Raw genomic sequence first — 20,332 nt, forward strand, 5'->3', positions numbered from 1 at the left:
TGTTCAGGTGCTGGAGCAGGTCCAGAAAAAGGCAACAAGGCTGAGGATGAAGGGAGAACAGGGCTGGGGAGGAGCAGCTGAGGGAACTGGAGTTGTTTAGTCTGGAGAAAAGGAGGATCAGTGGAGACCTTACTCCCTCAGAGGAGGTTGCAGTGAGGTGAGGGTTGGTGTCTTCTCCCAAGGAGCAAGCAATAGGACAAGAGGAAAGGCCTCAAGGTGCCCCAGGGGAGGTTTAGGTTGGACATGAGGAACAATTTCTTCCCTAAAAGGGTTGTCAAGTCCTGGCCCAGGCTGCCCAGGGCAGTCCCCATCCCTGGAGGGGTTTCGGAGCCTTGTAGATGCGGTGCTGAGTGCCATGGCTTGGTGGTGCCCTGGCAGTGCTGGGCTAAGGGTTGGACTGGAAGATCTTAAAGGTCTCTTCCAGCCAGAGCAGTTCCATGTTTTGCTTTGGTTCTACCTTAAAAACCTAACCCCCCCATGTCACTTCACTTTCAAGCATCAAAGTGCCTTCCAGGTTGTTTCTTTTCTTTGCACTTCCAGTAGCACACAGCTCCCAGAAATGCACTTCAAGGAGTGTGACTCCAGCTGTCACAGGAGGAGATTTCAGCAGGAGAGGCTGGTGGTGTATTGCAGCTGTCCAAGCCTGAACACCTTGTCACTGCAAAAGGAGCTTGGAGGGCAAAGGGTGAATCATTTTCTCTGGGTTTTTTTTTTCATCTTGTCTCAGGGCAGGTCCTGTGCAACAGAACTCTGAAAAAGAAGAGATTCAGAGCATGGTTTGGGTTGGAAAGGATCTTGAAGATCATCCAGTTCCAGCCCCACTGCCATGGGCCTCACACTAGACAAGGCCTCATCCAACCTGGCTTTGAACCCCTCTAGGGAGGGAGCATCCACAGCCTCATGTGGCTCTGAGCAACCTGCTGTAGTGTGAGGTGTCCCTGCCCATAGCAGGGGGGTTGGAACTGGCTGATCCTTGAGGTCCCTTCCAACCCTAACAGTTCTCTGATTCTCCCTGGGCTGCCTGAGTTACCAACACAGCTCCTCCCAGAGCAAATGCAAAGGTCCTTGTGAAAGCCATGGCTTCCACAGGCAAGTCACAATTGTTTCTGTTCAGCTTCTGAGAGCTAATGGACAGTCCAAAGCTCCACCACTTTCAGGCCAGTCACTTTCCCTGCTTCATGCAAGCTTTGCATTGCTAGAACTGAAACCACAACTGGCTGTGCTTTGGTCTCAGGCTCAGGAGGTGCTGAGAGCAGGAGGAAGATTTGGTGCAAATGATCTGTCACTGTCACAGCCAGCTTCTCATTTGCCTTTGTGCAGTCCTGTCTGGAGCAACATGGCCTTAGCATTACCCACCAGAGATGGCTTTTGTGATGCCAAGAGGGAGCAAATCCTACTGCTTTCCTGACTGGGGTCACTGTTTTTTTGCAGCTTCAGAGATGTTTGGGTTTCTTTTTCTCCCAACTGCCTGCAGGTTTTCATTTCTTTATTCATTCCTTCCAGCCTCCATTCTTATGGACAGGGAAACTTCACAGCTTTTCCACCAGGGTTCAGGCTCACTGGAGGAAGGATCCCTGTGAACAAATCATCTCCATTCTAAAAAGCTGCTTTGCTTGCAGTGGGAGAGTTGCCTGAGGCTGCCTGGATCTCACACAGACATCAAGTTAGTTTTTGGTTTGGTGGTGAAGCTAAGACAGACCTAGGGCCATTTATCCAAGAACAAACCAGGAATGCAAATGAAGGCTTCCAGACTCTTATTAGCACCTAACCACTAATTGTGTGTGTGGAGCTGGCTAGAAGCCAGTGCCTCCTTGCTTTTAATCCTTCAGATGTTCACCTCTGAGAGAAAGAAAATGAAAGAGCACTGCTAGCTCCAGACCTGCTCTGCTTCAGAGCCATCAGCCATTAAAGCATGAGGACAACTGAATTGCTTCCACTGGCTCTAACCTGTGGCTGTCCTTGTTGCTCTGTCTGGAAGTCCTCTGCAGGAGTTGCAGGGCAGTGTGAAGCTCCAGCACAACTGACCTGTTCCTTTGTGGCTCGTAAGGACAGCATCTTTCCTTTGTCCTCAGCAGGGGTTAGGAGACTTTCCTTTGCCCCCTTCCAGCCGAGGCAGGCTCTACTTACAGCACCACAGAGTCATTTACAGGCATGAGGAATGTTGCCATCTCCTAGTTTGCTATTTAAGGAGCCTGGAAAAGTCAAAATCTGACCCAGACCCAGAGACTGATTCCAAAGGGACCACATTTTCTCATCTGGGTTGATAATTACTCTAATCAAAGAACCTTTTTAACCACCAGAGGGGGCAGGAAACAACCACCAGGCAGTCAAGACTGGAGCTGCTTATGTCATGATGATGTTCACTGCATCTTAAAATGATGTTGACTTCAGGATTGGAGGCTTTTCTCCCCACCCTGTTTTTCACTGCATTTCCCTCTTAATTCCAGGGGATGTCCACACCCTGCCCACCTGCTTGTTCCTGGCAGTTAGCAGCCCCCTCAACTCCAACCTCCACACCCACCCTGCAGCTGTGGTACCCTGGCCAGCCTTTATTCAGTGCAGTGGTGTGGGAAGGATTGGCTAAATTCTGGCTTTGGGCTTGGTTGGTTTGGGGTTTTTTTGCCTGGTGCAAAGATTTCTGTGGGCTACCAGGAAACAAATCTCCACAGCAGAAGTGTTGCTTGCCCCTAAGAAACTATGTTGGAACAGGGTCCATGCAGGACAATCCTTTAGCAGGTGATAAATTCCCAGTGTCTGGCACTCCCCAAGATTTACTGAGCTTCCATCTGGACTGCTGGGTTTAAGAGGCAGTGCTGGACCCATCCTCCAGGATTTAACTTAAGCACTTTTTCCAAGCTATTTATACCTTGGCCAAATCCTCTGCAATCTCTTGGCAGCAAGTTTCAGCAGAGAACTGTTTGTTTAAAGGAGGAAACAAACCTCCTTCAAAGCCTTTTGCTGCTTCTGTTACAAATCTGCTTCCTAATCTGAGGGAGCACTCAGCCTCCTCTTCCTGCCTCCTCCTGCTTCATGCCCTGGCCCTGTGTCTTGGCTCCTTCTGTAACTAGCAGGGACTAGAACAATGCAGCTGAGTGGGAGAAATGCCACCTCTGCTGCCAGCAGTGAGGACACTCTCTGTTGGAAGCAGGAGGTTGAACAAAGAAAGACCTGAGGACAGAAGGAGTAGAAGCTGTGTGTTTACAGCCACCCAGCTGGCAAATGCTTCCTGTGAAGAGGGAGCAGCTTCCTGCTGATGCCACAGCATTAATGACTTCTGCAACCTGATGCCACAATCCCATCACAAAGGGTTTAAGAATGCAGAATAAATCTCTTAAGTCCATCTTGCACTCCTGATGCCCTCCAGGCCACCACTGCTCCTCACCTATGCCTTGGCTGGGACTGCAAACTGCCCCTGGAAGGTTTTCAGCAGCATTAGAATAGAATTAACCAGGTTGGAAAAGACCTTTGAGATCATCCAGTCCAACCTATCACCCAACAACATCTAATCAACTAAACCATGGCACCAAGGGCCTCATCCAGTCTCCTCTTAAACACCTCCAGTGAGGGTGATTCCATCTTCCTGGGCAGCACATCCCAAGGGCCAATCTCTCTTGCTGGGAAGAACTTCTTCCTAACATCCAGCCTAAACCTCCCCTGGCACAGATTGAGACTGTGTCCTCTTGTTCTGGTTGCCTGGGAGAAGAGAGCAGAGCAATCCCCTCCTGGCTACAACCTCCCTTCAGGGAGTTGTAGACAGCAGCAAGGCCTCCCCTGAGCCTCCTCTTCTCCAGGCTAAGCAACCCCAGCTCCCTCAGCCTCTCCTCACAGGGCTGTGCTCCAGATCCCTCCCCAGCTTTGTTGCCCTTCTCTGCACATGTTCCAGCAACTCAACATCCTTCCTAAACTGAGGGGCCCAGAACTGGAAAAGTGCCTGGGCCACAGGCACTGCCCACAGGCTGAACAAAACAGAGCAAGGGGGAAGGTTAAAAGCTTCTTGTGACTTGCTGGAGCTTGGCACCATAGATGTCTAAGCTCCCTTCTGCTGCACACTGCCACAAACAGCAAGCACTGCAACTGCTGCTGGTGGCTTCCAGCTGTGTGCCAAGCCACAGAGCAGCTGGGAGCAGCTCTTTGTCTGACAGAGGCCCTGCCTCCTCAGGCTTCAAATCAAGTCTTTGAAATCTTTATTCTTTAAAAACTCGTCCTGCCTTGGTTTTGGTTTGGAGAGCATTTACCTCCCAGATGAATCCAGCTTCAGCACAATCTGTTTAGTTAGCAAGCCTGGCAGCTTCAGAACACGAGCTGCACCTCCAACACCTGGCCACCACCTCCTGACCAAACTGCCCCACCACCTCTGCTGCAGCCTCTGAGCACTGCTAAGACAGGAAGCAGCTCTTGCAGGCTGTGTGCTAAAACCAACCCAAATACAACTGGAAGTTCCAAAGTCCTTTATTGTAGCCCTTGCATGGCTGAGCTGCATTGTAGGGGGATGGACTCTCCCTCATCCCAAAGACAACTCAGGATGGAGAGAGCCATGGACCCTGGAGAACGTTTTCATTTGACAAGGTCCTTCACATACTTCCAGCCTTCCACAGTGTACTCACAGGCCCTGGTGGGAGCTACAGACAAGGCAGATATAACTGTCTGCACTCCTGCAAGGAAAGCAGAGAAGAATTAGCCCAAGCAAAGCATTATTCAGCCCAAGCTTCTTGGCCTCTTGCTCTTTTCATGGTTTGCTGAGGAGCTGTTTTACCTTTATTCCACGAATCAGAGGGGGAAAAGTCAATTTTTGGAATGGGTGGGAGCTAGAAAGAGAAACAGAAGATAAACTATCAGCACCTGAGGGGTTTTGCTTAGGATTCACATCCCCTTGGAGAAGCCTCTTACACCTCAGATCAATCTACTTAGGTGCCTGCTCTCCATAAGTCTCTAAAGGGATCAGACACAAGGCCTGAAGCCTGCACTTTGCTCTTTGCCTCAGTCTAAAGCAGGGGCAGAAGGCAGAAGGTTTGGGTGCTGCTGAAAAAGTCCTCTCCATGGCCATCTCCTATTAGCTTAGAAGAGGCTGTGACAGGCAAGATGCTTTTCAAACCTCCAGGGAAGGCATCTCCGGTTGGGAGGGTTTTAAAACACTTAAGAATTACTCAAAGAAAAGGACCTCTTCAGGTCACTTAAATTCAACTTGATGAGCTGCCAGCAGCCTGAGCAACTGGGAGGAGAAGCTTTCCATCTGTTTAAGCATGTAGGATCCTAAAGAACTTTAGAAACACCACTCCCTGGTGAAATACATCCCAGAGCATGCTTGAAATCCCCTCCTGGACTCAGCTACCCTTTCCCCTGAGCAGTGTCCCTCCTGTACACTTTACATTTATGTTCTCCTTCCATTTCAATCCCCTTCAAAGTATCCTCAAGGTGAAACCCAGTTTCCACAGCAAAACTCCCACCAGCATCACTGGAACCAGAGCATCTCCTCAAGGTTTTCCTTTTGCCCCATTCAGAGGATGTGTTTGCTTTGCTGGGTTCCATCTGCACAGTCCTTACCTCCCAGCCTACGTAACTTGTCCACTCCTGGATAGCTGGAGGCAGTGCTTCTTGAGCTTTCCTGAGGGCTTCTGCACCTTGTGTGCTGCTGCCCAGCAGCCCCTGATCATATGCCACATACACAGCAGCTCCAGCCAGGCCTCCTTTGATGACAAACCTGAAAGAATCACAAGCAGCAACAGTTCACACTCTGACTGCCAGTGTATCCCTCCTGGTACGTTATGACTGCCAAAAGCCAAGGAGACTCCACAACCTTCCTGGGCAGCCTGCTCCAGGGCTCCAGCACCCTCACAGTGAAGAAGTATCTCCTTGTGTGGGGATGGAACCTCCTTATGTCCCAGCTTCTACCAATTGCTCCTTATCTATCACTGGGCACCACTGAAACAAGCCTGGCACCTCTCCTGGCTGCCCAGGACAGTGGTGGAGTCCCCAGCCCTGGAGAGTTTTCAAAGCTGTTGCCGAGGGCCATGGTTTAGTGGTGAGCTAGCAGTGCTGCCTTTGGACTCAATGCTCTCAAAGGCCCCTTCCAACCAAAACGATTCCATGATCCTACGAAATATCTGGGGGGAGATTTTCCTGTTCAGGATGCACGACTCTGCCAAAAGCGCCCTTCACACCTTCTCCCTTCCAGCGGCTGGCGGCGCGGAGCGGGAGTTGCTCCCTCCGCAGCCCAGCGCCCTTGGCCAGCCCTCCCCATTCAGGCTCGCCACAAGACCCCCACAAGGCTCCGACCGGGGACACGCAGCGAAGCCGCCGGCCGGAGGCCACGCCTGGCACGGGGGCAGCCGCGGTCAAGGGCGCAGCGCTGCAAGGCCGGGCGCCGGCCGGGGCCCGGCGCAAGCAGGCCCGGGGGAGCCGGGGCGGACGATCCGCACCGGGGCCCGGCGAGCCGCGGCGGAGGAGCGGGGGGCGCGAAGCGGGCGGCGGTAGGGCCGCGCTGTGCGGACCGAGAGGAGCTGGGACTCACTTGACGACAGGGAAGAGCCTGGCGGCCATGGCTGCGGCGGCTGCCGCGGGGGCTTTCGGGAGCCACTCTCGTCCGGCAGCGCGGCCGCGGCTCCGCCCTCTCCCGCCAGGCTCCGCCTTCTCCCGCCTGGTCCCGCCCACTTCTCCGCTCACTCCCAGCCGGCTCCGCCTACTTCTCCCTCCGCTCCCGCCTCCGCCTCCCGCCCGGCTCTTGCCGGGGTGGGCGTGGGCAGAGCCAGGCAGAGCCAGGTAGAGCCTGGCACAGCGGGGCGGCAGCGACGGCAGCGGTGCTGAGCCCTTGGCAATGGGAGCTGCTTCCTTGCCGTTCAGGGTCGGTTCTCCGTGCTGCGCTCCCTGCCTTCGGTGGTAGCGTCCCTGTCACCGGTGTCTTGCATCGTGACATGCGGGCAGGCGGTTCCGTGCTGCGCTTCTCATCAGGGCTATCGGAGCGGCAGGGCGGTCGGTGGTGTCCCCATCCCTGGAGGTATTTCAGAGTCGTGTCGATGTGGTGCTGAGGGATGCGCTTGAGCCAAGGGCTGGGCAGCCGATGGAATCATAGAATGGTTTCGGTTGGAAGGGACCTTTAAGATCATCTAGCTCCGACCCCCGAGTCCCAACTCTACCTGCTTCAAGAATATTATCTCAGAACCTTCCAGCTCCCGAGGTTCCCATTCACACTTTTGTCTTCTCCAGGTGTGCAAAGACCTCGGTCCGTGATCATCTTTGTACCTTCGATTGATCACTTCCTTCTCGCACTAATTATTAACCATTTCTTGATGGGGTAGGCTGATGGTTGGACTCGATGATCTTGGAGATGTTTTCCAGCTGAAACAGTTCTATGATAGAGAATAAAAAGGGGGGGCCGGGGGGGGGAAAGCTGCGTTTTAAACACGTTTGCACAACAATGGGAGCTGATGAAACGAATTTTGCATAGGGAACTTCTGGAACTACTGCAAAAACGCTTTTTTGATCCTTCCTGTGTTCACTGTGGCTGCTTCTGGCTACCAAAGGATTTGTGAAGGCAGAAAAAGGTTAGAAAATACAAGAAAATACAGAAAAGAATAGTCCTGGGTTAGCTGGCCAAGTGAATGCTGTTCCTGAGTTTCAATCCTGCCTTGGGGTTTGACTTTTCCTTATGCAGTAAAGTCCTGCAAAATGAGCAAGCCCTGCCAAAAAATAACCACCACCACCACCCCCCAAAAAAAATCCTGCAGGAGATTCCAGGGCAATGTTCAAAAGAAGCTGAAGTGCAGAAATAAAACCTTCACCTTTCCCCCTCCTTGCTTCCTAAAGCATTTTACCTACCTAAAAGCACATCTAACCACAATCTGTCTGCACAGTTCCCTGGTTTAAATCTTTGTTAACAGCTGCAGGTGATTTATTTCTTGGTAGTTTTCAGTCATTCATTCATTTTGCTGTTCAGGTTGGATGTATTTTTAACACACTTTTTGTTTCAACACCAATTGCAGCTGCGAGGTTCTGGAGCCGAATGCAGCAAGGCAAACTGCAGAAGGCTTTTATTGTCAAACGAGGCTCTCAGGTTAAGTGAGGAACTGGGTGCTGACTCCACAAGTTTCTGTGGAGTTTTCCAGCAGGGACAAGCATTGTAGAAAGGATTCCCCCTCAGGCCAGTTTGTTTAGGACAGACTGAAAACCTGAGTGGCTGTCCTGGAGCACAGGAAAGCAGCAGTTGAGCAAGGCAGGAGGCTGAGATCATTCCTTCAGCTTTCTCCAGCCTTGCTCTCTGCCCTCCTTGGATGCCTTCCCCTCCTATGAGAGCAGGTTTCACTGTCTCCAGACCTGTACATTTACATCTTTCCTCCTGCCAAGGTTACCTCTCTGAACAGGGAGCTGCACTTTGTGGCACAGCCAAGCCCTCACTGTTCTTAGGCAAATGCAAACCATTGGTAGGGCTGTGGGGTTCCCACCCTTCAGCAGGGAAGCAGCAAACTCTTTGCAGATTCTCATTAAAGTCTTAATTGTCTCTGCCTTCCCTGTCTTGCATTCCTGGCTACACTGACTTTGGCTCCCAGGGGAGAGACTTCCTAGGTGGGATCTCAGTTCCTCTCTTACCTGCAGGACAGAAAAGGACTTTATGTGCCTCTTGCAGGTTGGCTTCCAGCATCAGAAGAAGGAGCTCACAGCATTTTGACTGCAGTGCTCAGCTTCAAGACTTTGTTGTTCACAGCTTGGAGGAACATGAAGCCCATTGGAAAAGTGCTTTGTGCTACAGGGCTCCTAGTTGGGTTCCTAGCTTACTACTGGCAAGACCCTTTTGACCCAGGTGGGTTCAGCAGAGAGGTCATTCCAAGCTGGATTGTAAATCACCTAACAGCAGGGGTTGGATTTCCAGGCTCTAACTGCTGGCCTCACTCCTTCCTGTAGTCTTTTGGTGGCCCCAGAGCAGTCAATCACAGAATGTTAAGGGTAGGAAGGGACCTCAAAAGGACACCAAGTCCAACCCCACCCCCTGCCAGAGCAGGATCACCTAGAGCAGGCCACACAGGGCTTCATTCCCAGAGGAGCTTGAGACAAAGAGGAAGACAAAATGCTCCAACAGCATTTCCAAGGAATCCTGCTGCCTGTGTGGGGAGAAAGTTCATCTGCTTTGCCTTGCCCTTGGTTGGATTTGATTGCAAACTCCTTGGAGGTCAAGAACCATCCCTGTAGGTGTGCAGTGCCCAAACTGGTGGCAAAGAGTTAATGCTATGCAGAAGGGCAGAGTCACAGAGGCTGGTTTGTGTTGGACAGCTTTTAACAGAGTGAAAACCAACCTCACCCTTGGAAGAGGCTGCTTTAGGAACCCAGGCAAAGGTTCCTACAGAGAGCTGTAGAATCATAGAAGGCTTAGGTTGGAAGGGAGCTCAGAGATCATCTACTCCAACCCCCTGCCATGAGCAGGGACACCTCTCAGCTATGCTGCTCGAGGCCTCATCCAGCCTGGCCTTCAACACCCCCAGGCAGGAGGCATCCACAGCCTCCCCGGGCAGCCTCTTCCAGAGTCTCACCACCCTCATGCTGCAGAGCTTCCTAAGTTCCAGCCTAACCCAGCTCTCCTTCAAACCATTCCCCCTTCTCCTGTCTCTAGACACCCTCAGGGAAAGTCTCACTGCAGCCTTCCTGCAGGATCTACTGGAAGGCAGCTCTAAGGTCCCCCTGGAGCCTTCCTTTCTCCAGGCTGAACACCCTCAGCTCCCTCAGCCTATGCTCACTGCAGCTGGGGCTGGGCATTGTTCTGGGGCACTTTTAATTGTTTTCAGCCTGCTGGCAATTTCCTGGCTTCTTCAGGTCAGCCCTGCCTCTGCAGAAGCAGCAAGGGTTTTGAGCACTTCAGACCTTTCTGCTTTAGCTCTCCGCCAGCAGTTAAAGGCAGCTCCTCTGGTGCCTCCTTTCACTTCCTTTGTGATGTTTTCTTCTCTTTCCCAAAGAGAGCTTGGTTGGTGCTCGTGTCCTGCTGACTGGAGCCAGTGCTGGAATTGGAGAGCAGATGGCTTATCATTATGCCAGATTTGGGGCTGAACTCGTCCTGACTGCTAGGAGGGAAGCTGTGCTGCAGAAGGTAAGGACTCATGGCTGGACTTAGAGCCATAGAATCATGGAATCGTAGAACCATAGAATCAATAAGGTTGGAAAAGACCTCAGAGACCATCGAGTCCAACCTGTCACCCAACACCTCCTGACTAACTAAACCACAGCTCCAAGTGCCACATCCAGTCCCCTCTTGAACACCTCCAGGGATGGGGACTCCACCAGCTCCCTGGGCAGCACATTCCAATGGCCAATTACTCCTTCTGGGAAGAACTTCCTTCTCACCTCCAGCCTAAACCTCCCCTGGCACAGCTTGAGACTGTGTCCTCTTGTTCTGGTGCTGGGTGCCTGGGAGAAGAGACCAACCCCCACCTGGCTACAGCCTCCCTTCAGGGAGTTGGAGAGAGCAAGAAGGTCTCCCCTGAGCCTCCTCTTCTCCAGGCTAAGCAACCCCAGCTCCCTCAGCCTCTCCTCACAGGGCTGTGCTCCAGACCCCTCCCCAGCTTTCTTGCCCTTCTCTGGACACCTTCAAGTCTCTCAATGTCCTTCTTAAACTGAGGAGCCCAGAGCTGGACACAGGACTCAAGGTGTGGCCTGACCAGTGCTGAGCACAGGGCACAAGGACTTCCCTGCTCCTGCTGGCCACACTGTTCCTGATGCAGACCAGGATGCCTTTGGCCTTCTTGGCCCCCTGGGCACACTGCTGGCTCGTGTTCAGCTGCTGTCAAGCAGTACCCCCAGGTCCCTTTCTGCCTGGCTGCTCTCAACCACTCTGACCCAATCTTCAGACCCTCGGTGTAGCAGTGGGGCTATGAGAGATGAATGCTGCTGGGGTCTGGATGCCGCTGGGGTGTTGTGGTGGGTTGAAATCATCCCCTGGGGTGGTTGTAGGTAAATACTGCAGTAGTAGTTTTGTAAACACTGTTAGATTTTCTACACATTCACTGCACTTCCTTGTAGCTTGCAGTTCTGCTTGTAAGTACAGCTGGGCTGGGCTGGCAAAGTTAATGTTGGGGGGTGGGAGGATTTCAACCCACCACCACCCCCAACTGATTTGGAGGCTCAGCCCCGGAATTGTGGTTCATTTGGGAGCAACTGAAGCTCTGTGGTGCTTGGTGCCAGGGTTTAGTTGATGAGATGGTGCTGGGTGATAGGTTGGACTTGATGATCTCAAAGGTCTCTTCTAGCCTGGTTTATTCTATTCTTATTCCTATTCCTACTTCCACTCCTCCCTCCCTTCCCCTCCCTTCCCCTCCCTTCCCCTCCAATTCCTATTCCTATTCAAAACTATGCAATGCACTGGCTGTGTACAAGAGACAATATTGACTTGCATCTAAAACTTACAAACAACACAACCCCACCCTGGACAAAACCAGGGGGGCTACTAGTAGCTCCCCTCACTCTCTCTCCACTTCAACCCCTGTACCAGAGAAAAGCAGAGAGTAGCTTGGTAGTACTTAGCCACAACAAAGAAATGCAGCCAAGGTCAGCAAGGCAGCAGAAGCAACCAGCTGCTACTGCTAGGGCAGCTTACCAGGTGCTGTGGAACACCAAAAGCACTCCAGAGGTGTTCTCCTGAAGCAGGCTGGCTGCTTTGGGGTGAATCTTGATCCTCTCCCAATCTGCATGCTGCTAAGAGTTACTTCTCTTTGACTAATTAACTCTGGGTGCAGAATGAGCTCTCTGTGGGCTAAGCAGCAGCAGGTGGAACATTAAAGTCTGTGTCCAGAACTGACTCTCACTGCCTGTACCAAGGGGAACCCCCCCAGTGCCTCACAGTGCCCTCAGTGCTCTTCATCCCACTCCACATTGTTTCACCTTTGGCTGTGTTTCCTCTTTTACCCTTTGGCTGTGTCTTCTCTTTCAAGGTGATGGAGAAATGCCTGACACTTGGAGCAAAGAAAGTGTTCTTGATCCCTGCAGATATGTCTTCCCCTTCAGAGCCTGAGAGGGTGGTGGAGTTTGCTGTCCAAAAGCTGGGTAAGCATCTTGGGCATCTCTTCAGCTTTCAGCTGTACAGAAAGTTCTTCTTGCAGTCCTCTTCTGTGTGCCTGCAGGGGGGCTGAATGCTGATGAGCTTTTACCTCTCCAGCTTGGCTCCTCTGGCTCAGACATTAGGCAGCATTCTCTGCTCTGCTCACCATCCTTTGGTCCAGGAGCTGAGTGTCTTCATTCACAGAATCACAGAATCCTTTAGGCTGGATGTTAGGAAGAAGGTCTTCAAAGAAAGAGAGATTGGCCCTTGGGATGTGCTGCCCAGGGAGGTGGTGGAGTCACCATCCCTGGAGGTGTTTAGGAAGAGCCTGGATGGGGTGCTTGGTGCCAGGGTTTAGTTGATCAGATGGTGCTGGGTGATAGGTTGGACTTGATGATCTCAAAGGTCTCTTCCAACCTGGTCTGGTCTATTCTGTCCTCTTCTACTCCAACCAAAACAGCTCAGGGATTCTCTATTTCATTTCTCTTGGTGCTAAAGCACTTCTGAGGGAGCAGCTGGTGGGCTCAGCCCTCCTGCTGAGCTCCAGAGCTCCTTGCTAGGTGGTCAGGGGATGGCTTCTCTGCCTGAGTGGTTGTCTTGACTCCTCTCCACAGGGGGTTTGGATTACCTGGTGCTGAACCACATCGGTGCCAACCGCTTCCAGATGTGGGCTGGGGACGTGGAATTCACTCGCTGGCTGATGCAGGTGAGGAGGAGCTCAGCTGGAGCTGGCTGGGTCTGGTGGGTCTGGCACAGCTTTGGGAAGCTCAGAGACAAGTTCCTGTCTGGCAGTGGCTGAGGAGGAACTTTCCATTTCATTTGGATTTCAAATTGAATGGTTTGGAGGCGGAGTTGCCAGACAGGGGCTTGGCCCCAGGGCTGATGAAGGGTCTGGAGAACAGGGCTGGTGAGGAGGAGCTGAGGGAGTTGTGGTTATTCAGTCTGGAGGCTGAGGGGAGACCTCATTTGCTCTCTACAACTCCCTGGAAGGAGGCTGCCCGGAGGTAGGGGTTGGGCTCTTCTCCCTCGTCTCAGGTGATAGAAAGAGAGGGAATGGCCTGGAATTGTGCCAGGGGAGGGTGAGGTTGGAGATGAGGAACAATTTCTTTGCTGCAAGAGTGGTCAGGGATTGGCACAGGCTGCCCAGGGAGGTGGTGGAGTCCCCAGCCCTGGGGGTGTTCAAGAAATGTGTGGCCATGGCGCCTGGGGCCATGGTGTGGTGGTGGTGGTGGTGTTAGAGTGACAGTTGGACTGGATGATCTTAGAGGTCTTTTCCAAGCCAGACCACTCTGTGATTCTGTGATTGTCTGGGAAGAGCTTCACAGAATCACCAAGGTTGGAAGAGACCTCAAAGGTCATCAAGTCCAACCTGTCACCACAGACCTCATGACTACACCATGGCACCAAGTGCCACGTCCAATCCTCTCTTGAACACCTCCAGTGATGGTGACTCCACCACCTCCCTGGGCAGCACATCCCAATGGCTAAGGACTCTCTCAGTAAAGAACTTTCTCCTCTTCACTTCTCTCCTTCCTTCTGTCCTTACCTCCCACTAGCCCAGGACAGCTCAGGGATGGATGAGCAGTCCCCAGGCACTTGTGCAATGTGATTCTGGGTTGGGAATGCCAACAGGGGAGGAGCAAGCTCTGCAAATGCACATCACTGAAGAGCACAACACATTGCTCTTGCTGGAAGCTGAAAGGCTGAAGAAAGAATCAGAGAGATGATTCTTCTTATCTGATGTGGGCAGAAGCAAACCCAAGCCATGCTCCTTCCCATCTCTGGCTGCTCTGCAGGCTTGCTGGCTCACCCTGACCTTCCCTCCAAAGCCTCTCTCTTCCTCTCCATGTCTGCTTTGATCATTCCAGGTGAATTTCTTCAGTTATGTGGCCCTTGCAACAGCAGCTCTTCCCACCCTGGAGAAGAGTAATGGCTCTCTGGTGGTTGTTTCTTCCCTTGCAGGTAGGTACCATTGCAGGTTGCTCCCTTGCAGGTTGGTGCCTGCCTGTGACTAGAGCTAGAGGGAAAACTCACCTGGCCAGGAGCTGGGTTGATGCAGGGTGCCAAAGCCGCCTCTTTGCCCACATTCCCTCTCTCTCTGGCACCCTCCTCCTTTCCTGGTGTTCTCCATTCTCTCCTTTCCAGGGAAAATTGCCACTCCCTTCACCACTTCTTACTCTGCCACCAAGTTTGCCCTGGATGGATTCTTCAGCTCGCTGCGCCACGAGCTCATGATGCAGAAGAAAAATGTCTCTGTCACACTCTGCATCCTGGGCCTGATTGACACTGAATCAGCAATGGAGAGCACCAGGTGAGTGGCTGGAGGAGCCTGAGTGTGTCTGCAGGAGCCCATCTTGGCAGCAGGCAGAAAAATGCACCAGCTGGGGCTGTGTTTAAGCTGGTGTGGCACATCTGGATGTGCAAGGAAGCTCAGCATCCTAGAATGGCTCAGGTTGGAAAGGACCTCAGAATCATCTGCTCCAACCTCCCTGCCTTGAGCAGGGACACCTCTCAAGTAGACTGAGCTGCTCAAGTCCTCATCCAGCCTGGCCTTGATCACCCCCAGGGAGGAGGCATCCACAGACTCCCTGTTCAGGGCAGCCTGTTCCAGAGTCTCACCACCCTCCTACTGAAGTTCTTCCTCAGATCCAGTCTAACCCTGCTCTCCCTCAGCTTCCAACCATTCTCCCTTGTCCTGTCTCTAGACACCCTCAGGAGAAGTCCCTCTGCAGCCTTCCTGCAGGATCCCTTCAGCTACTGGAAGGCAGCTCTAAGGTCCCCTTCTTGGGGTCTTCTCCAGGCTGAACACCCCCAGCTCCCTCAGCCTGTCCTCACAGCAGAGCTGCTCCAGCCTCCTCTGGGCTCACTCCAGCAGCTCTGTGTCCTTCTTCTGCTGGGGACACCAGAACTGGAGGCAGGGTTGCAGGTGGGGTCTCAGCAGAGCAGAGTCCAGGGGCAGAATCCCCTCTCTTGCCCTGCTGCCCACCCTCCTCCTGCTGCAGCCCAGCACACAGCTGCCTGCTGGGCTGCATGAGGGCACTGCTGGCTCCTGGGGAGCTTCTTATCAACCAATGACTGGTTGGGTGCATCATGGAGGCTTTGCATGTCCACCTCAGCATAGGGGATGAGGATCCTGTGACAGCCTGCACAGCTGAAAGCACACCAAGGATCCACTGCCTTTCAGTGACCCTCTCACTGTTTTCTTGCAGGGGCAAAGTGCACATCCCTGCATCTCCTGCCTCTGAAGCTGCTCTTGCCATCATCTCTGGGGGTGCCACACGTGTGCAGCAGGTTTTCTACCCCTGGAAGCTGAAGCAAGTCTACTACCTCTGGGTCCTGGCGCCCAGTAACGAGGTTCTGCAGAGCTACTACAACTACAGCAGCCCCTAAGGGCTGCCCAGTCTCAGGTTCCTTTCTCATCACATTTCCCCCATCCCAGCCAACCATCAGAATCAAGCAGGAGGGCAGCAGTGGTGGCAAAGTAACCTCAGCAGCTGTTCCTAAGACATTTTGGTCTCCCCCTTATGCTGCTCCAGCCCCAGCTCTGACATTTAGAATCATAGAATTGTTAGGGCTGGAAGGGACCTCAAAGATCATCCAGCTCCAACCCCCCTGCCCTGGTCAGGGTCTCCTCACACTACAGCAGGTTGCTCACAGCCACATCCAGCCTGGCCTTGAAAACCTCCAGGCATGAGGCTTCCACCACCTCCCTGGGCAGCCTGTGCCAGGCTCTCACCACCCTCCTGGGGAAGAACTTCTTCCTCACATCCAGTCTAAATCTCCCCACATCTAGTTGTGCTCCCTCCTCTCTCCTCCCAGCCTTTCTCCCTTCAGTCTCCCCTGTCTGCTTCCCAGCCTGCCCTGTCACCCCAGACCTCCTGACTAAACCATGGCACCAAGTGCCACATCCCATCCCCTCTTGAACAACACTGGAAGGCCACAATTAGGTCACCTTGGAGCCTTCTCTTCTCCAGACTGAAGAGCCCCAACTCTGATTTCAGTCTGTCCTCCTGGCAGAGGTGCTCCAGCCCTCTGCTCATATCACAGTATCACAGCATCACCAAGGTTGGAAGAGACCTCAAAGATCATTGAGTCCAACCTGTCTCCACAGACCTCATGACTAAACCATGGCTCCAAGTGCCACATCCAATCCCCTCTTGAACACCTCCAAGGACGGTGACTCCACCACCTCCCTGGGCAGCACATTCCAATGATGAACGACTCGCTCGGTGAAGAACTTTCTCCTCACCTTGAGTCTAAACCTCCCCTGGCAGGGCTTGAGACTGTGTCCTCTTGTTCTGGTACTGGCTGCCTGGGAGAAGAGACCATCATCTGCCTGTCTACAACCTCCCTTCAGGTAGTTGTAGAGAGCAATGAGGTCACCCCCGAGTCTCCTCCAGGCTGAGCAACCCCAGCTCCCTCAGCCTCTCCTCACAGGGCTGTGTTCCAAACCCCTCACCAACTTTGTTGCTCTTCTCTGGACTCGTTCCAGCAAGTCAACCTCCTTCCTAAACTGGGGAGCCCAGAACTGGACACAGGACTCGAGGTGTGGCCTAACCAGTGCAGTGTACAGGGGCAGAATGACCTCCCTGCTCCTGCTGGCCACACTGTTCCTGCTGCAGGCCAGGATGCCATTGGCCCTCTTGGCTCCCTGGGCACACTGCAGGCTCATGTTCAGCCTACCATCGACCAGTACCCCCAGGTCCCTCTCTGCCTGGCTGCTCTCAGCCACTCTGACCCCAGCCTGTAGCACTGCCTGGGGTTGTTGTGGCCAATGTGCAGAACCCGGCACTTGTTGTACAGAGCAACGAGGTCACTCCTGAGCCTCCTCTCCCCCAGGCTAAACAACCCCAGCTCCCTCAGCCTCTCCTCACAGGGCTGTGCTCAAGGCCTCGTTGCCTTTCTCTGGACACCTCCAAGTCTCTCAATGCCCTTCTTAAACCGAGGAGCCCAGAACCGGACAGAGGACTCGAGGTGCAGCCCGAGCAGTGCCGAGCACAGGCGGCACAACGACTTCCCCGCTCCTGCTGCAGGCCAGGCTGCCCTTGGCCAGCTGGGCACACCGCTGCCTCATCTTTAAGCAGCTGTCAACCCCACCTCCCTCTCACCCTTCTCTGGAAGACTTCCCTCCCTCCCTCCCTGCCCCCATAACCGCCGCAGGAAGCCGACAAACCCCCCTGGGGTGGTTTGGTGCTTTGGTTTTTTGTTTGCTTCAGCAAGTCAAACTTTCTTTTGTCTTTTATTAAATAAATTTCAGGTTTTTTTTTTTCATCATCATTATTATTATTATTATTTCCTTTTTTTTTATTAGTTTTTTTCCTTCTTTTTTTCCTTTTTTTTTTTTTTCTCCTTTTTTTTTTGTTTCTTAAACCAGAGTGAGAGGAATTTGACACCGACAAAGCTCCAAAGTAACATTGGACAGGTCGCATCGGGAACCGTGATGGAAGAACACTGCAAAAAATGCTTGGTTGAAACTTAGGAGTTCTCTTTCTTTCCTTTTTTCTCTCTTCTTTTTTTTTTGGAGGGGGGGGTAAGGGGGGGGAAAAAAAAGGATTTTTTTTGTTGGTTTTTTTTTCTCTCTTTTTTTTTTGTTCAAAATTAGACTTCAGTCTCAACTTCGTGAAGTTGGTTAACCTGTAGCAGAAATAAAGTCCATCGGTACAAATCACGTACGGAATCGATGCTGAGTATAAAAATGGTATTTACAATAAGTAAACAATGGGACTCTAAGGGGGGGGGGGGGGGGGAAAAAAAGCCCAACAGCTTCAGCCACCTCTCAGCCACCTCTCCCAGCCCTCTGCTACCAAAGAGACGTGAAGGTCCTCGAAGGGGGGGGAAAAAAAAGAAAGGGGGGGGGGGACACCACAGACAGCGCTCAGCCCGAGGAGGGTTTAGGGAGGGGAGGGACACTGGAAGAGGGTGAGGATTGGCTGAGGTTCTCCCAAGCCTCCCTTAAGCTTCAGCAGCGGCTGCGTCGAACCTTCTCGGTGCTGTTTGGAGACACACACACACGCACACACACATACATACACACACACACAGAGAGAGGGGGGAATGTTCTTGGTACCTTATCACACTCTGGGGTACTGAAAACTAAGCATTCAGCAAGTTGGTTGGGTTTGGTTTGCTTGCCTTCCGTGGATGGAAACGTTTTGTTTCCCAGTCTTCCAGCTCCACAAGCTCAGAGATTCGGAGATCAGGTTGGGTTGGAAGGGACTTTTAAACCTCATCCAGCTCCAACCCCCAACTCTAGCAGGGGCAGGGACTAAATCAGCTGGTAAAGGCTTGTGCCTTGTCAGCACAGCACCTCACCCACCCCCAGGGGAGCTTTGTTCAGTCAAGCTCTGCACTATGGGCTGTGCTCAAGTGGATGTTTATAGCTGTACCTATATATATATATATATATATGCTGCATAACGTCCCCTGGAGAGAGAGTGGTTGTGGTAACCCACAGTGCTGAGTTAAAAACCAAACTTGGAACAGCAACCCCCTTTCATCACACTCTCAGCAGCCCATCCTTGCTCTGCTTGGGAGAGCTTTTGCAGAGGGTGTGAGATGCGAGTCCTCGCCCAGTTCCCACGGAGAAAACGTCCTGGCTGGCAGAGCTGCCCCAACAGAACGGTTGTGTATCCCCTGGGAGGCTTCTGTCCTTCTGCTTCGGAGGCTTCACCTGCTCAGCACTCTCCACCTTCTCCTGCCTTGCTCAAGCAAAGGCTGAGCTGCCAGGGGGAGCGACGGAGGCCGGAGCCCTGCCAGGCGCGGGGAGGCAGCGCAGGTCCTGCCGGCGGTCGGTTCGCTGTGCTTTAGCCTAATCCAGCAGCGCTCCCCTAGGCTTGGGCACCAAACGCCAGGAGCTTTGCCTGCAGAAGCCCTTAGAGAGGTAAGAGGAGAGCTCTTGAGATCCTTTAACCAGGCTGGTGCTAAGGTTGGGGGATGAGTGACTCGAAGGGAGCAGCTGGCCGTGCCCTAACCCCGGAGGTATGTTCAAGGTCTCTTTCCTCCTTGCCGAGGCCGAGCCTCTGCTCTCTCCGTCCGTCCGTCCGTCCGTCCGTCCGCCCGCAGCATCCTCTCCCGGAACGTCCCAGGCCTGGCTGCAGCGCTCGCCGAGAGGAGGCCGGCGGTTGCAAAGGCAAACACACGGGGGGCCCCCTTTGGCACTTCTCCAAGGCCTCTTTTTGCAAGGAGGAGTCAGTCCTCTCCAATGGAAAAAAAAGTTTGGTCCTGTGAGCCACTTTAAAAACAAAAAATAGAGCCTGTATATATATATATTTATATTTATCTAGGGGAGGGGCCAGGAGGAGGGGCAAGGAGGGAGGAGGGATGGAGCTAAGTTTCCATACATCACTGCAGTAACCTAGAGACACACCAGTGGGTTTGCTTCTTCTTCTTCTTCTTCTTCTTTTGTGGGTGGTTTGTTTTGTTTTGTTTTGTTGTTGGTTTGTTGTTTTTTCTTGGTCCATGTACTCCATGCAGACCCCCAGGAGGAAAAGCTTTGTTGCCCCACCCCCCCCTCACCAAGGGCTGCTGGTTTTCTGGTCCCTTTGCTATGCACCACAAGAGCAGCAAACATTGTTGAGTCCATCGTGGCAAGAATCTTCCTGCTGGGCAGATTTTGAGCCTTCTCTTCTCTCTTTGTTTTTTTGTTTTGTTTTGTTTTGTTTTTTTTGAGTTGCAAGTTTTTGAGGGGGGGAAAGGGGGAAAGGGGAAGGAGGGGAGAAGGAGGATAGGGTAGGGGGGTGGGTGGGGTTAGGGGAGAGGAGGAGGAGGGGAAGGGTGATGTCAAAAGAGTTGATACATTTACTGGCCTCTCTGTAAATCAACCTGAAGCAGAAATTCTTCCTCTGGACTTTGCCTTCACCTGCGCAGAGAAAAGGAGGGAAGGAGGGAGGGAGGGAGGGGAGTGGGAGATTAGGAGGAAAGCTGTGCAAAGGGCAGGCTGCAAGCGGCTGGTGCTTAAACGGGGAGAAAACAACAATGACCCTAATTAGGAGGGACCAAGAGGAGCCCCTCCCTTGCCTGCCATCTGTCGGCTGGTCGGAGCTGGCTCCGTGACAGGCAGCTCTCATGCGAGGCAGCTCTCCCGTGGCCCTTCAGGGTCTCCTGCTTCCTCTGCTTGGGATCCTCACAGCCTGCCCCTGCTCACCCTGCTCTGGAGGGCATTCTCTGCACACTAACCTCAGCTGGAAACACAACACGTAGGGTTTCTAAACCTTCTGAGGTTTAGGAAGATGAAGGCTTTCAGGGAGTGCTCAGACTGCACCTTGCCTAGCCCCCAGGCAGGTAATTTGAGCCCATGTGGCTCTCAGGACCCTGCATGCACTA

At 52.9% G+C, this 20,332-nt stretch overlaps 3 protein-coding genes across 9 annotated transcripts in view; 1 reads left to right on the top strand and 2 right to left on the bottom strand.

Moving 5' to 3' along the window:
• Positions 1–4,431: 4,431 nt before the first annotated feature.
• On the bottom strand, positions 4,432–6,614 carry MICOS13 (mitochondrial contact site and cristae organizing system subunit 13). The gene is made up of 4 exons (XM_068169512.1): positions 6,509–6,614; positions 5,542–5,698; positions 4,754–4,805; positions 4,432–4,652 (listed from the first exon to the last, which is right to left on the bottom strand). Exons 1-4 carry the CDS (start codon positions 6,535–6,537, stop codon positions 4,555–4,557), a joined length of 336 nt encoding a protein of 111 aa, XP_068025613.1. The 5' UTR covers positions 6,538–6,614; the 3' UTR covers positions 4,432–4,554.
• Positions 6,615–6,738: 124 nt separating this feature from the next.
• Positions 6,739–17,678, top strand: HSD11B1L (hydroxysteroid 11-beta dehydrogenase 1 like). 2 transcript variants are annotated; one of them, XM_068169532.1, is made up of 9 exons: positions 6,739–6,991; positions 8,618–8,791; positions 9,936–10,066; positions 11,904–12,015; positions 12,625–12,716; positions 13,879–13,972; positions 14,156–14,321; positions 15,220–15,417; positions 17,385–17,678. In XM_068169532.1, exons 2-8 carry the CDS (start codon positions 8,707–8,709, stop codon positions 15,398–15,400), a joined length of 861 nt encoding a protein of 286 aa, XP_068025633.1. In that variant the 5' UTR covers positions 6,739–6,991; positions 8,618–8,706; the 3' UTR covers positions 15,401–15,417; positions 17,385–17,678. The 2 variants fall into 2 exon arrangements, with proteins under 2 accessions (XP_068025633.1, XP_068025632.1); XM_068169531.1 differs by lacking the exon at positions 17,385–17,678 and having other exon boundaries at positions 6,740–6,991; positions 15,220–17,281.
• Positions 17,673–20,332, bottom strand: part of CELF5 (CUGBP Elav-like family member 5) — a 42,718-nt gene continuing 40,058 nt past the window's right edge. For all 6 annotated transcript variants that reach the window (XM_068169528.1, XM_068169526.1, XM_068169529.1 and 3 more), the window contains one exon: positions 17,673–19,868. The gene's annotated coding sequence lies outside the window, so the exon portion shown is untranslated. The remainder of the gene's footprint in view (positions 19,869–20,332) is intronic.

Source organism: Melanerpes formicivorus, unplaced genomic scaffold (assembly GCF_026170545.1).
Source record: "Melanerpes formicivorus ecotype bairdi unplaced genomic scaffold, bMelFor1.0.p_v2 SCAF_187, whole genome shotgun sequence".
Taxonomy (NCBI): domain Eukaryota; kingdom Metazoa; phylum Chordata; class Aves; order Piciformes; family Picidae; genus Melanerpes; species Melanerpes formicivorus.

Coding starts and splice junctions, on each gene's coding strand:
- MICOS13 (XM_068169512.1), bottom strand. CDS start 6,537: ATGGCCGCCAGGCTCTTCCCTGTCGTCAA. Junction 5,699..6,508: donor AGGCTCTTCCCTGTCGTCAA/GTGAGTCCCAGC, acceptor TGATTCTTTCAG/GTTTGTCATCAAAGGAGGCC. Junction 4,653..4,753: donor CTCTGATTCGTGGAATAAAG/GTAAAACAGCTC, acceptor CTTTCCTTGCAG/GAGTGCAGACAGTTATATCT.
- HSD11B1L (XM_068169532.1), top strand. CDS start 8,707: ATGAAGCCCATTGGAAAAGTGCTTTGTGCTACAGGGCTCCTAGTTGGG. Junction 10,067..11,903: donor GGGAAGCTGTGCTGCAGAAG/GTAAGGACTCAT, acceptor TTCTCTTTCAAG/GTGATGGAGAAATGCCTGAC. Junction 13,973..14,155: donor GGTTGTTTCTTCCCTTGCAG/GTAGGTACCATT, acceptor TCTCCTTTCCAG/GGAAAATTGCCACTCCCTTC.